The sequence below is a fragment of the Balaenoptera borealis genome (genome assembly GCF_965194805.1).
Source record: "Balaenoptera borealis genome assembly, chromosome: 18".
NCBI lineage: Eukaryota > Metazoa > Chordata > Mammalia > Artiodactyla > Balaenopteridae > Balaenoptera > Balaenoptera borealis.
Window position 1 is genome coordinate 24,473,004 of NC_138877.1, and position 15,340 is coordinate 24,488,343.

The 15,340-nt window shown below is 42.4% G+C and overlaps 1 protein-coding gene across 6 annotated transcripts in view; it reads left to right on the forward strand.

The window, feature by feature from the left end:
- Positions 1-15,340, forward strand: part of ENOX1 (ecto-NOX disulfide-thiol exchanger 1) — a 300,621-nt gene that overhangs the window by 136,511 nt on the left and 148,770 nt on the right. For all 6 annotated transcript variants that reach the window (XM_082365423.1, XM_082365418.1, XM_082365422.1 and 3 more), the window contains exons 8-9: positions 6,322-6,428; positions 10,354-10,471. In XM_082365423.1, coding sequence (XP_082221549.1) covers positions 6,322-6,428; positions 10,354-10,471 — 225 coding nt within the window. The remainder of the gene's footprint in view (positions 1-6,321; positions 6,429-10,353; positions 10,472-15,340) is intronic.

Genomic DNA, 15,340 nt, shown 5'->3' on the forward strand with positions numbered 1-15,340 from the left:
TATGTAAGTAAAACAAGGTTACACATAGTGTACTGTATGTATAACTTTTTCTTTGGATGGATACTCTGTTAACAGTGGTTACCTTTAAAGAGAGACACTGGATGAGCAGTAGTCAGGATGGGAAGATAGACTTTTACTTTTCATTTTATTCATTTTTTTCTTATATACGTATATTACTTTCATTTAGTCAATAGGGATAATCCAGACAGGGTGATTGATTGGATTTTAAAAAGCCTAATAGATGCTATATATTGTAAGGAACCATTAAAATTATAATAGCTTCATGGATTTTTGTTCCATTACTTTCCAGAATATTTGAACAGATGCATTAATAAGGGTATCTACAGTTCCCTGAAGTGTATTGGGATTTATACTATACAGAGCTTCAAAAGTCACTGTCTGCCTAACATCTTACCATTTATTGGAACAATGTCACCATTTCCTGCTTGCTTAAAATTTGCCAAAAGCACCCTGTTTCTTTTTGTATACTTTGATCAGCATGTTTTTCTTCCTATCCGCGTCCCATTCCCCCAAAGAACCAGATTTCTGGCCTCATCTCACCAGGAAGTTCAGAACCGTGGTGCCTGCTGGTGGCGTTTTGGCCTCAGGTTTACCAGGGCTGGAATGGATTCACGGGGTTACACAGCATGGCTCTTTTTACTCATCTCAAGACAAAAACCCCAGAATGCCCTTTTTCCTCCTTGACTTGAAATTCCGGTCCATGCCTCCTTAATGTATGGGCTTGATGGAGTTAATGCTGTTTCCTGGGCTTCCCGCCAGACTGACTGGCTCCTGAGTGAGGACCCAGAACACAAGTGAGGGCACAGGAACCTCTCTGGGAATCATTCTAGCAGCTTCCCCTGTCGTGTTCAGCACTAACTGCTCCTTCCTCTGGCTTTGTCTCACTCCTCTGGGTCATCCAGAGGGCCCAAATCACTTACTCCATTCTCTGTTATAATTCTGCAATCCAGGGCCAAGGCTCATCAATCCCACCCTAGCTGTTGGTATTTAAAAACAACACTAAAACGCTAGTGGGGGAACTCGGCTCTTTCATTTGTTACACACCTTTGAAAATCTCTTAGGAGCTCTTCACAGAGGATTTGGGAAAATGTTATCCCTTAAAGGAAAATAAGATTTCCTCTGAACCCCACAGAGCTAAGGCTCTATCAGGAGCCTAGATAACATTAAAAACAAAAATTCAGCTTGGAAGATTTGTTTGAGGTGCTCTATTTAGGCAGGCCTACTGCCTGTAAGGACTTAATCGGTTTCTCCTGATATTTGGGAGACTAAATGGATTGAAAGCTCTTTCACAGCTGCTTAGCTGGAACAAAAGATGCAGGAGGTGCGGAGACTCAAGACACGCACTCAGGAGCACATGGAGGAAAAGGTCTGGGTTTGTTCTTTGGAGGAACCTAACCTTTCTCTTTCATTGCTTCCAAAGCTTTTCTGCCCAGAGCTCAAGAATCAGGAGCCTCGTGCCCCCCAGAAGTCTGAGGTTTTGTGCTTGGTGCCCGGCTCCTTCCCAGGGAGCTTGTTTGAGTGTGTTCTGTTTCTGGATGTTTACCCAGAATGTCCTGTTCTGAGCTTGTCTTTTCTGAGAAGACTGAAGACAAGTGCTTCTCAAGATAATTGATAAAATTCTCTCTCATGTAAGAAGTCTATTCTGAAGTCAGCAGATGTCCAGACATTTTGAGGTGAGGGGAAAGTACAAAAAAAAAAGGTTGTTAAATTACCTAGTCTTAGGATTTTTTGTTGAAATGCTGAAGAATTTATACACGTGTGTGCACGTTATGTGTATAAGAGAATGAATAATCACTAGTAGGGTGTTCAATTAATTAAACACAGAGGCCATTAGAGGAGGCTCTAATGTCGCGGTGGCCTAAGTGTGCAAACCAAAACCTAAGCCTGTAAATGCCTCAAGGTTAAGAAATGGAAACCTAAGGACAGCCAATCACAAATAACCAACTAGGCTTTGAGAGACAACCAAACAATAGTCTCCTTGCTTTGCTTCTGCCTTTTCCCTGTAAGTCTCTCCCCAACTCCTGTCAATGGTGCCCTCCTAAACACTTCCAGTTTGGTGCCGCTCGACTGGAATCCATTTTTGCTGAAATAAACTTCAAAAATTTTAATATACCTCAGTTGATCTTTTAACAAGAGGTTTGTCTCTGCCAAGAGTGATTAGCAATTTGCTCAAAGCTCTATTTATCCTCCGCTAATGTTCACTTATACCTGCTGGAAATGCACTAGGGACTCTACTGTGACACCTAAGACGGACATGCAAGCATACTTTAGAAAAATCAGTCACTTTGAATTTTTTCATTTCTCTCCAATAACCTAATTTAGGCAAAGTTAATACATAGAATTGTGGGAGGGCGGTTTGCAAGGTGTGAAGGGTAAATATTAATTCTCTTACGGAGCGCCCTTTCTGTTGTTAACACTTCCAAAATGCTGAAGTATTCTAATTGCTATAGGCTCCTATGGGGCCCTGCAGCCACCACTCTGCAGACCCCTGGGTGGTGAAGGCCCCGGTGGCGGTTGATGTGAATCTGCTCTGCTCTCAGCTCAATGTCTGCACGCTGCCTTTTTGAACAAAGGCCAGTGCCATCTTGTTTACTATTTCTGTCTTCTCTGAGCGGTGAAGTAGAGTGTTAAAGATTCCACTTAGTAACTACCTGTAGTTTTACTGTGTGTAGAATAAGCAGTATGAGTTATACTGGAGAAGTAGTGAGTGGTAGTCGGATTCAGGGACTTGCTCTTTGGTGTTTCCTGCTGCAGACAGTGAAGAGAGGATGGTCTTTCCCTGGGACACCAATCCTAGTGGTCGTCCTGATTTATGGTTTTAAAAACATGCCGTCTTTGAATCACATTCATTACGGCATACTCTTTGAGGTAGTTTTTCACTAGTGATGATGAATTCCTGCAGATCCTAGCACTCTGCTGAGTCCTTTTGTGTGCCCAAGATCTTTCATTTGCAAGACGAATGGCTGATTCAGGGGCAGTCTGAACAGAAATGAGAGAAGTCAACTGGGCCATAGAAATACTGTGCGAGTATTTTTTAAACCTAAGCTGAGTTACAGGGTTTTTGTTTTTGGAGGTTGAGGGTTTTTTTAACTTGTTAATATGTGGGGGGAAAGTATAAAACTTAATACGAAAAGAAGTATAAAAGTAATCACATTTAGTTTTGCTTTTAATTAATTATGCTGTTGAAAAGAATACAATTACATGAAATTGAGAATGGCCCAGAAAATTCAAGATAAACCTTTGAATTCTGACTTCTTTCTGAACCTCCAGTATGTATTCTGGCTCCCTCTGGATGACCTTCAGGCATCTCAAATTCAGCCTGTCCAGAAGTAAACTCCTTATCTTCTTTCTCAGACCTCCACCTGTGCTCTTGGTCTCTGATGTACTTCTCAGGTTTGAGTCATCCTGGTCTCTCTTCTCGCCAGCCTCACAGCAAGTCAGCCATCGTGTCCTGTCGACTCCTTGCTCCTCCCTCCATTCCAGTGCTCTGTCTTAATTCAAGCCTTCATCATCTCTCCCAAACAAATCTTACTCGGATATGCCTCCTCTAGCCTACAGAAAAAAGTCACAGTCTGACTTGGCATACACGGTCCTTCCTGACTTATTCCCACCCAGCTTTAGCCCTATCCCCACCAGCTACTTTCACACAAAGTCCTTTCACAATTCCATGCCCACCTCTGAACCGGCCGCCCCTGCCTTCTCTACTGGGCAAGCATTGATTCATCATTTAAGACTTAGCAAATGTTGTTTTCTTTGGGGGTGTTCCCTGACTCCATCTACTGAGTTAGCTATTGTGTCCCCATAGCTGTCATCCATACCTCTCTTGCATAGGATAATTATCTGCTTGTCTTTCTTGCTCCCTAGAGACCATGGTCTCATCAAGGGCATGGACTTTGTCTTAATCATATATTTCTAGCAGTCAGTCAAATGCCTGGTGACTAGGAGGATCTCAGATGTTTTCTCAATGAATGAATGAATGAATGAATGAATGGAACTTAAACCCTGGGATATGGTGATAACATGTTCTAAATAACTGAGGCATTTATCCTCAAACAGGGAATATCTACAAGAGTACATGCCTTGAGTAGATATTAGGGGATCCATTTTTACCCTTGAGCCTGTGCAGAATCTTTCTTCTAAGTACCTTCCCTTCTGTACTCCTCCAAGTGCGTTACTGGTCTCTCTTACCTTCCTCCCACTCCACACATGCATGTATGACCACATAATTTTCTCTTTAGTGTATCCCCTTTATTAACAGCCTTCTCTGATTGATGGCAGAATTTTGACTTCTATCACCCAGATAACTCAGCCTCGACCCTTCCTGTCCTCTCTCCTCAGGCCTGGTGTCAGGACACCACAGGTCTTACTCTTCTAAGTGATGCTGATCAAAGAGGTCTACTATTAAAAGCAATGAGACCCATTACTCTTTAACAATCGCATGATCACCACCCCCGCCAGATAGTCTCATCAGACAGTGGATTCCACCATGGGCATTTTGGGCCGAATGCTCTGTGCTGCCCGTGCAACAGGCATCTGGAGGCCCCAGATGATCCCAGCCTCCCTGCAGGCAAAGCCATAGGAAGCCCAGGCAGTGGGGCTGAACCAGTTCTCCTCGGCCAGCCATGGGCAGTGCATCCGAGCAGAGCCCTGGGGGTGGGTGGTCAGGGGAAAGTCAGCACCGGGAGCAACTCATTGTGACTAGTCTGGCAGTGTTACTTCCTCCAGGTGAGGCAGGAGAGGGGACCTGCACGCGCTCAAAGGCAGCGCGAGCTTAGCTTAAATCCTCCTGTTACAGGCGAGTGCAACAAGTTCATCAGGAGACATGATGATCAAGTTTGATAAATAAGGAGATTTGGAGTTGTGATCTTCTTGAGTTAGAAAACGGTCCATGTAAAAGCCCCTGTGAAAATCACCCATAGATTGAGAAGTAGTTGCTTATTAGCATTAGAAGATATTTACCGTGTAGTAAGTGAAGGGAATCTGCTTTCTTCCTTTCCTCCATCACACACTTGTTTATTTTATGGACTAATTTTTGAAATTGGGGCACCAGGTGTTGCTCCTCTGTGGGGATTATTCTATTACTCTTTGACATTCCTTGGACACCTGGAAGATTTGGAAGAGCTTTGATGCCCTTTTTTAGAACAGAGCCTTGGGAATCACTTTAGAAAGATTTATGTTAAGTAGATCATTAGCATCGCTAAGAAGCTCATTTTGACTGTGCCTTCCTAACTAAATATTTAGGAGTTCAGGTTTAATCATATGGTTCATTCAGTGCTGTAATTTCCTTAATCCCGTGCTTACTAGATCAATAACTGCTTATGCAAGATTGAATCTGCAGTTGGTTGACCCCGCCTCTCACATCCACTACTAAGAGCCCATCCCTTTCCCTACATCTTCGTTTGTTTACCACCCTTCAACATTGATCATGGACCTAGCACCTCCCCTGGAAGCCATAGAAGTGCTAAATTAAGTCAAAGTGTTAGAACTTCCAGGGGTCGGGAGCCAGAGGGAGGAGAGCCTTATGAAAGTGAAAATGGAGTAACAGAGAATGGTATGTGGCCATGATGAACTACGAAGGACGCCATATGGTGTTGAAATAAGATCTGCATGCGGTGCTGCTGGTTGGGTGAGCCTTGGTCTGTCTTGAGGTGAAGGCAGTGGCTCCCATTTTCTGCCAGAGGGCTGGAGAGCTGGCTATAATGCGTGCAACAGGGGGAGAAAAGGGGGCCAAGGAGTAACAATGGCCTTGAGACTGAAGGGAGATATGACACAACTACTCATTGCCCCAACTTGGAACTTGGACACGGTAATGTCTTCAGCGGGCTGCACTGGGGTCCTTGAGATGGAGACCAAAAGCGAAAAAGAGATGTGTTTGGCTCTTCCTCATTCAGCCACTGCCCCCGGGCTTTACTTCTAAGGCCCCAATCCAGGCATTACTTGATCTGTATATCTATATTTGTGTGTCAACACCAGTGCCTGTATATCTGTAGATCTAGGTGTATAGATGTACCAAGTCATATTTTTAGACAAGAGCTAACAAATGCTTGGAAGCAGATGTCCATGAACTTTTCCCAGTCATATTTAGAATTTGTTTTAACCTAAAGTTATGGAGACAGACATGAAGGGAGACCTCCCCAACCTTGCTAAAATGTAAGTACAAAAAGGCACAAATTGGATGGATATTGATGATGTTATTTCTGCTGCGACATCATCCATAGACTCCTAGTGTCTTTGCTTTGCTTCCCTATAGTGATCACAACATAAATTACTTGTCTTGTTTGACTTCCTTGTTCACCAAAGTTGAGCAGATTGTGGCCGTTTTCAACGCTTCTACCAGACAAAAAGCTTGGGACCATTTCTCGAAAGCTCAGCGCAAGAACATAGACATTTGGCGAAAGCATTCTGAGGTTGGTGATTTTATTATTACTTTTTTAACCACCATCACACAGCTGGATTGGCAGGGAACAGTGTGGCTGCAGCCACGATGGTTTTTGTTCCAGTGGGCAGTCATCCTGCCCTCACTGTCGGCTCCAAATGCAGCTGAGATTTGTTCCTTATCCAGAAAAGCAGCTGACTTAATGCTTAGAGGACAGAGTGCTTTTCTCCCCCGCAAAGGGGAGAAAAGCATCTCTCCCATTCATAGCAAAGAGCTCAGAAATAAGCTAAGACACTTGGCCTAATCACTGTGCAAAAAAAGAAAAACAAAGTGTAACGTAAAATAGAAAACTAGTTTTTAAATTACTGAGTTTTTTTTCAGTGTTCTACAACATGATGGTGACGGTTTGCTCTTTGGCTAGAAATGGCAAGTATGCCTTTCACCCACATCTTCTCATGCTAAGCAATGTCTTCGTCCCCTGTGCTAGCCAGCAGGTCCTATCAGACCTCTCCCCAGAGCAAATTTCCTCAGGGAAGTGAATGTCCAGGCTAGCCCTGTCCACCCCTCTGCATCAATGCATGTGTGAAGTGTGAGTATCTACCCCAAGGCAAGAGTTCAGAACTTAACCTTCGCTGCCACCTGGAAGGACCCGATTGTGTCATTAGTCATTGGTGGTCCAGCTGTTATTTTTAACTCCTCAGTGTAGTGTACGCTTTGAACCTGTAATTTAAAAGTAAGTATACTGTCTTTGTTTGCTGCTTCTTTTTTTTTTTTTTTTTTAAATGAGAGAATGTTTTTCATTTGGATGCCTCTCCGTCTCTAGCATGTTGAATATTAAAGTTCTCTAAATGATAATCCCCTCTTTCCAAATCCCAAACTTATAGAAGGTAAGGTTTATTAATTTAATGATTTGGGCTCACACTTGTAAAATAAGTGTTTTATGTAGAGTTTGAGGAACCACAAAGTACTGCAGTATCAATCATTTGGGTAGCATTTTAAGTGCCCATTAACTAATGCTAAATTACAGTTGAATACCAATGGCACTTGATGTAGCATCCGTATGCATACCAAGTGAATTCTTTATTATCACTGTTATTACGGTGAGTACTGAACGACTGCACAATAATGGGACACTTAAAAGGCTAGTGCAATTTATTATTAAGAAGGACATTTTTTATTTTGTTCACAAATACCGAGAAGGTGGTTGGTGACTGATGCAAGAGGTGGGATTTCTCTTTTATTCTTCAGAGACCAGAAAACCAAAGGATACTTTACCCAGTGCTCTCCCAGACACTGACTTGAGCTCCATGTCAAGGTTGATTTTCATGAGGAAAGTGTCCCGAAAATCAGTGATGAAATACATGAATCGAAGGTTCTGAAACACTAATTGGAATCCATAAACTATGATTCAGATTTGGGAATGATCTGCCTATGAATTGTTGGTTTTTTTTTTTTTGGCTTCACATAAAACCAGACATGATTAAAAGAAACGTTAAGAGAAGGGCAGGTGGCATGATGCTGAATAAACCCGGGCATAAAAAAGGCTGTCGTTAATCTGGGAGTGGTGGCAGCTTTCCGTTACTGATCTAAATCACACTTCCTGCCACGTCGGATCCCGTTCCCCCAGCCCTGCCTCCTCCGTGCAGGGCCATCCCCTCCCTTGCTGAGCAGGACACGCGAAGGCTTCCAGCCTTGTGCCAAGGAAGCCTGCTTGCTTTGCTCCCTACTGTGAGGTAGAAAGGGACACAGCCCAGAAAGATGCTTCTGTAAAGGGTCTTTGTGTCTCCCTGCCACTCCCACCACCACCTCTTCTGTTATAGTAGGAAATAGAATTCTAAATTACCTTTGATTTTCTCTCCTACATGTTGCCCGATTGATTAAATACCAGTTGGCAATTTAACATGGTGGATGATTTCTCAGTTGCATATGAGCTTGATAATTGGCTTGATTTTTCCACGTTCCTGTGAACAGCATCTGTTAATTATCTGCAACACCTTTACAGATTTATTAGAGTGTACAAGTGATTTACTGCTGAACCAGAGGCACCCTGTGGAAACAGCCTCAGCTTTTTTTTTTTCCTCCAATTTTTTCCTTTCTGCCACCCTTCCCCACGAGAACAGCTACTGTATGACAGTTTGTCATTAACTGTGGGAACTAAACAACAGGTCCTTTTAGCCTCGTTTATTCTTTCCACCTGAAGTTTCTTTGCTTCAAGTATTTTCAGGCCACCTCCTCGGAAATTGGGCTCTTTGTCAGTAGAAAGATTAGTTGTCCACAACCTAAAAACTTCCCCACTAATCACATGTGACATCCGCCTCCAAGACCCGATGGTGTTATTTGAGGCGGAATTGGCACCTCTTTCTACAAGGTGGCATGGTCAAGTGAGGGGACACTGCCTGTCATCCTGGTGCCTCTCAGGACTGCCCTGTGATGGGTGGCCCTGTCCCAGGGACCTTGCCTTCTGCCCTCCCCCTTTCCCTGTCTTTGGTGACTTCCCTGTCTTTGTCTCTGCAATTGTGGTTCCCAGGGTTCAGAGCTGACCACACAAATGTGGTTAGCAATACAGAATTCCCTTCCCATCGTGCTACAGTTAAAAATCTGTGTGCTAAGGAGAGAAGAGAGTTGAGAGCACCTATAACAGAATAATATAGATGCATCCATCCATCGAATGAGCACTTTAAATTGTGTTTAAAGTCATGCCATTAATACATTAGGTGTTGTAATTTAGTTTTATTGTTATTCATAGATTTTTTATAAAGTGAAATTATTTTAACTGTTTGACTTTTTTTTAGAGACTCCAATTTAAATGGGGAGAAAAACAACAATGCAGCTCTTTCCACCCTACCCTCCGTTTTTTGTTTTTTTTGAGGACAGAACATATAAAAGAACAGAATGGATAAGGATTTGCAAATATATAATTTACAGCTTGATCCAAAATAATAATATAATTATTTAATGTAGGCAATTACAGTGTCCTGATTTTTAAGCACAGTAGTAAACAATTTATTGTGTAATTCTTTACTTTTTACAGTGAGTTTTCACATACACTCTTGCAGTCAAACAGCCTTATATTACTACTACCCCATTTATGTGTGAGTAGACAAAGGCTCAGGAAATTAAATACCTTGATTGCAGTCACTTTGCTAGGAAGTGGAGAAAGAAATGGCCCTTAGATCTTAAAGAGATGCTAAAACAACTATTACAACATAAACAATAAACCCCACATGATAATGTAAAATACCAACAAAGAAAGCATCTGTTTTTATTTTGTCCTCCAACATCATTTGAATTTCACCATTTGGATATCTGAAGTGTGTGTGTGAGTGTGTGTGTGTATGTGATCACACATGGGCACATACACACATGCAGGGACACTATTTTGCATGAATAATAATAGTGGTCAACATTTTCAACTTAATGAACCAAGTCTCTCACATGATGCTAAGTATCTCACATGTATTAACTTTTTTATCCGCAAAACTCTCCTTGTCACACTATCTCAGTGAGTGAATTGACACTAAGAAAGATGAAGAAACATCCCTAAAGTGACACAGTGGGTCAGTGGTAGACCGGCCTTTTAAGAAATTCTCTTGCTCACATTCCTAGCGCCCCCTACGTTCCAGTTCTGGTAATAGGCATTTCTGTGGGAGCCTCACAACGGCCCTACCAGGTGGACGTTATTGTCCCCCTTTTTACAAATGAGGAAATTCAGAGATTAAATAACTTGCTGAAGAGCCCTTGACTCACCATTGGTGATCAGGAATTTTTCCCAAGTCTGATACCGAATCCCTCGATTGGTCCACACCCCAGACCCCTCAGAACTTCACTCTAGATTAGGTCGGGCAGTGATTGGGAGGTGAAGACATTCCTATGTCAGTCATAACGCACGGAGAGACCACTGGGAAAGGTGTGTCATGTGTCGCTGACTCTGACGCCCATGGGTCCTCTGCTTCCAGGAGCTCCGGAATGCTCAGAGTGAGCAGCTTATGGGCATCCGCCGAGAAGAAGAGATGGAAATGTCGGATGATGAGAACTGTGACAGCCCTACTAAAAAAATGAGAGTTGATGAATCAGGTAACGTGGATAACTGCCACATCCCTGTGAGATACCTTAATGATCTTCCTAATCTTAGATGGGGCATACAGATTGAGAAATGGCCACATAACTCATTTTTATTTGAGTTCAACTAAACTTTCATCTTTGAGTGACTCTGCCTTGTATTAATAGAACTTGAAATTCCTTCTTGGGAACATAATGATTTAAATTGTTCCAGTTGTTTCTCTGGATGTGGGTCTGGGGCCACACTTATTTTTGGGGATATTTGCTGTTCCCATAAAAATCCTTTTCCAGAGTGTGGGAGCCACCATTGATGCTGAAATACAGATAAAATTTGGTTTCAGTCAGTGTACTTCTTACATGGGAAATGTTTAATCCCTAAAGAAGCTTTCTAGCCTCTGAAGCAATGTGCTGGAGAATTATACTGCTTTCCAATAAATTTTAGTTCCTAACCTGTAATCAAAGGGATGATCCCATTTGGTACCAAGAAAGGGGCATCAATCCTTGAGTTATAAAAAGGAGAGAAGCTTAGAGAGAACCTTGATTGATATTCTCTGCCTAATCTGAGATGTTGATGTAAAACTCTCTTCTCAAATTGTATGTAATTCCCTTGATGTTGTAAAAGCAAGCAGGAGAAGTGCTCACTCAAACGTAGGAGGCACCAAGGGAGACTGCCTGTCTGAGGGAATGAGTGTTTCCTAAAGGGCCTGGGAACAACCACAGTCACCAACTTTGCCAAAAAGGGAATAAAACCCTCACCTCTCCCAGGCCTTTTCGGGTAACCAGGAACAGAGGATCTTTGCTAGTTTGGTTAGTAGAAGCCAAAATCAAGATTCCGAAATGGTCAAGTCATCAAGATTACAAAGCGGTCAGTTAGGTTGACCGGTCAGTTCCATGTCTTGGCTATTGTGAATAGTGCTGCTATGAACATAGGGGTGCATGTTTCTCTTTGAATTATAGTTTTGTCTGGATATATGCCCAGGAGTGGGATTGCTGGATCATATGGTAATTCCATTTTTAGTTTTCTGAGGAACCTCCATACTGTTTTCCATGGTGGCTGCACCGACTTACATTCCCACCAACAGTGTAGGAGGGTTCCCTTTTCTCCACATCCTCTCTAGCATTTGTTATTTGTAGATTTGTTGATGATGGCCATTCTGACCCGTGTGAGGTGGTACCTCATTATAGTTTTGATTTGCATCTCTCTAATAATTGGTGATGTTGAGTATCTTTTCATGTGCCTACTGGCTGTCTGTATTTCTTCTTTGGAGAAATGTCTATTAAGGTCTTCTGCTCATTTTTCAACTGGGTTGTTTGTTTTTATTGTTGTTGAGTTGTATGAGCTGTTTGTATATTTTGGAGATTAAGCCCTTGTCAGTCGCATCATTTACAAATATTTTCTCCCATTCCATAGGTTGTCTTTTCATTTTTTTTTTATGGTTTACTTTGCTATGCAAAAGCTTGTAAGTTTGATTAGGTCCCACTTGTTTATCTTCGTTTTTATTTCTATTGCTTTGGGAGACTGAGCTAAGAAAACATTGGTACGATTTATGTCAGAGAATGTTTTGCCTGTGTTCTCTCCTAGGAGTTTTATAGTGTCATGTCTTATAGTTAAGTCTTTAAGCCATTTTGAGTTTATTTTTGTGTATGGTGTGAGGGTGTGTTCTAACTTCATTGATTTACATGCAGCTGTCCAACTTTCCCAGCACCACTTGCTGAAGAGACTGTCTTTTCTCATTTTATATTCTTGCCTCCTTTGTCAAAGATTAATTGACTGTAGGTGTGTGGGTTTGTTTCTGGGCTGTCTATTCTGTTCCACTGATCTGTACGTCTGTTTCTGTACCAATACCACACTGTTTTGATTACTGTAGCTTTGCAGTATTGTCTGAAGTCTGGGAGAGTTATGCCTCCTGGAAACAACCTAAATGTCCATTGACAGATGAATGGATAAAGAAGATGTGGTACATGTATACAATGGAATACTACTCAGCCATAAAAAAGAACAAAATAATACCATTTGCAGCAACATGGATGCAACTAGAGATTATCATACTAAGTGAAGTCAGTGATAAAGAGAAAGACAAATACCATATGATATCACTTATATGTGGAATCTAAAATATGGCACAATTGAACCTATCTGCAAAACAGAAACAGACTCCCAGATGTAGAGATCAGACCTGTGGTTGCCGAGGGGGAGGGATGGACTGGGAGTTTGGGGTTTATAGATGCAAACTATTGCATTTAGAATGGATAAACAACAAGGTCCTAGTGTATAACACATGGAACTATATCCAATCTCTTGGGATAAACCATAATGGAAAAGGATATATATAAAAAAGAATGTATGTGTATAAATGAGTCACTTTGCTGTACAGCAGAGATTGGCACAGCACTGTAAATCAACTCTACTTCAAAAAATAAATAAATAGCGGTCAGAATGCTCTGTTTCTCCAGGGCTTTAGAAGAGAATGCCAGAAGCATAAGATGATCACAAGAAAAAGCTCCTGCATCCAGACGTATACAGAGGGGAGTTTCATTTCCCTAGAACAGTGGTTCTTAAAAGCATGGTCCCCAGTCCAGCAATGTTAGCATCACCTAGGAACTTATTCGTAATGTAAATTCTTGGGTCTTACTCGAGACCTACTAAATCAGACTCGAGAGGATGGGGGAGGGGGGGGATGTGAGATCCAGAATCTGTGATTTAAAGACTTCCGCGGAATCCTGGTGCAGGCTAAAGTTTGAGAACCACTGCCTTAGAAACTTTCCCTTTCATCCTCAAATTCCATTCATTTGAATCTTTTAGAAGCTTAGCATAAAAGCAGGCACCACGCCAGTATTTTTTTGAAGCCGTATATCCTTTGTCTGAAAAATGAATCGAGCATTTATGTGTCAATGTGTGTCTCTTATTAAACCAATATCAGATTTCTCAGGACTGCTCGATTACTGGGTTTGGATTTGCTTATTTGAGGAAACCACCTTCCACGCAGCGTTTCTATTCTGCAAACCTTCATATATCAGAAGAGAAAAGTGAGTTTGGGGTGTGATTTTTCTTAAATTCAATGAGCTCTTCCAATAAATAAATAAATAACTTTTTTCCTCAAAAAAAGCTTTCATCATTTTTTTAATCAGAGTTTTTCAGGGCATCTCTGCTTTTCTGATTATGAAGAATACTTCCTTGTACTTTTGCTGTTTACCACGTATAGTAATTTACAGTGTGTCTTTGGCTAGATGAGGGGCAAGTTTACACAAAACCTGGATCCTTAACATCTTTATAAGGTAGGTGTAGAAGAAAAGAATGGAATCAATCAGGAATTCTGATTTGAACCTGTGGCTTTTTTCCCCTTATTTTGCGGGGAGTGACACTTCTTTTTAAACAACCTGTCAGTTTCTCAAGTAAGAAATATCTAAATTTCATAGCCTGCTTGGGATAAGACAAGAATAATAATGACTCAAGAATAGTAATAGGCCACAGAGGAGATCTTACAGACCATGGCAGCAAGCATATACCTGCAGGATTGGCCCCTGATCTGTGCTCCGGAAGAATCCACAGGGATACCAAGGACCTCTCCTCTCAGTGGGGACCACAGGGGTCCTCCCGGGAAGTTCGACTGAAGAGCCTTCTTCCCAGACCTCTGTGGTTTTCCTCCCAGGCGTCTGATAAGAGCCTGAAGTAGGACTTGAACTTGCAGAACTTTCTCCAGGCTCGTTCCTTGGTCAGCAGAATTAATGAACACAATACAGTGCGTGTTCCACACCAGGCCAAGGGCAGAGATGAAAGAACCGAGGTTCAGATGCCAGGCCCTGAGGAGTTCAAAGTCTTTTTTGTGCTTTTCGAAATGAGACGGACCCGGAGAATGCGGTGTGTGGTTTATGAGCAAAGCGCAAGACTGATTGGAGGGAAGGGAAAGCAACTGACCTTCCTTATTCTGCTGGGCCCTCAAGATCCTGCCGAAAGGCAGGCAGGTGGTGGTGGTTCTTTCAGCCGTGCATATTCGGGGGGCTCAGCCTAACAGCAAGAATCCCATCTTGTCTTTTGACCAAGCTTCAGACAAGATCGTGTGAACTGCAGAAAGGGGGGACTGAGGCCCTACAACCTGAGGGAAACCGGCCTTCCAGCGGTATCTCCTTAGGTGACAGGCCACTCGTTTTTTTAGGTACAAATTTGCCTGTGTTAGTCTAGTCACCTCCAAGCAGGCCTCTGAAAACAGAGCGCTGTACTGAACGGACAGAGGAATTGCCAGACCTGAAATAGAAGTAAACTTCTCCATCCTTTAAGGAGTCCCTGCCCCCTCCTTTTCTGCCAAAACAGCGAGACCTTGCCTCATGGGCAGCAGCTGACCCAGGAATTCTTGGAAATCCCAGGGGATAACACCCTCCCTCCCGGGAGCCCCCGGCCTGCCCTGCCCTCCATCTCCCACCTAGAACAAAAACCTGTGCAGGTTTTATTGCATTTCTGAGGGGGAGGTGGAGAGAATTGACTTCGGTTTTCAGAAAAAGCAAGGTTTATTATGTGAGGACTTGTATGATACCTTGGGTTCAATTTTTTTTGTTTTAATCAAAGTTTTTCAGGGCATCTCTGCTTTTCTGATGATGAAGAATACTTCCTTGTACTTTTGCTGTTTACCACATATAGTAATTTACAGTGTGTCTTTGGCCAGAGTTCCGCCAGACCGGCTGTCACTTCCACATGTCTCTGGGCGGGCCAGTCACCGCTGCTCAGCCGGTGACTCTTAAAGGGGAAAAAGGAGTTTGCTGGAGCCAAACTAAGATGCTGATAAAAGTGAAAATGAGTTTTGCTAATACATTTGAAAATCAAGACAGATTTATCGAAGCATTCATTCAAGAAAATCGGTATCCTGTTCCAAAGTCTGTGAAGATAATTTT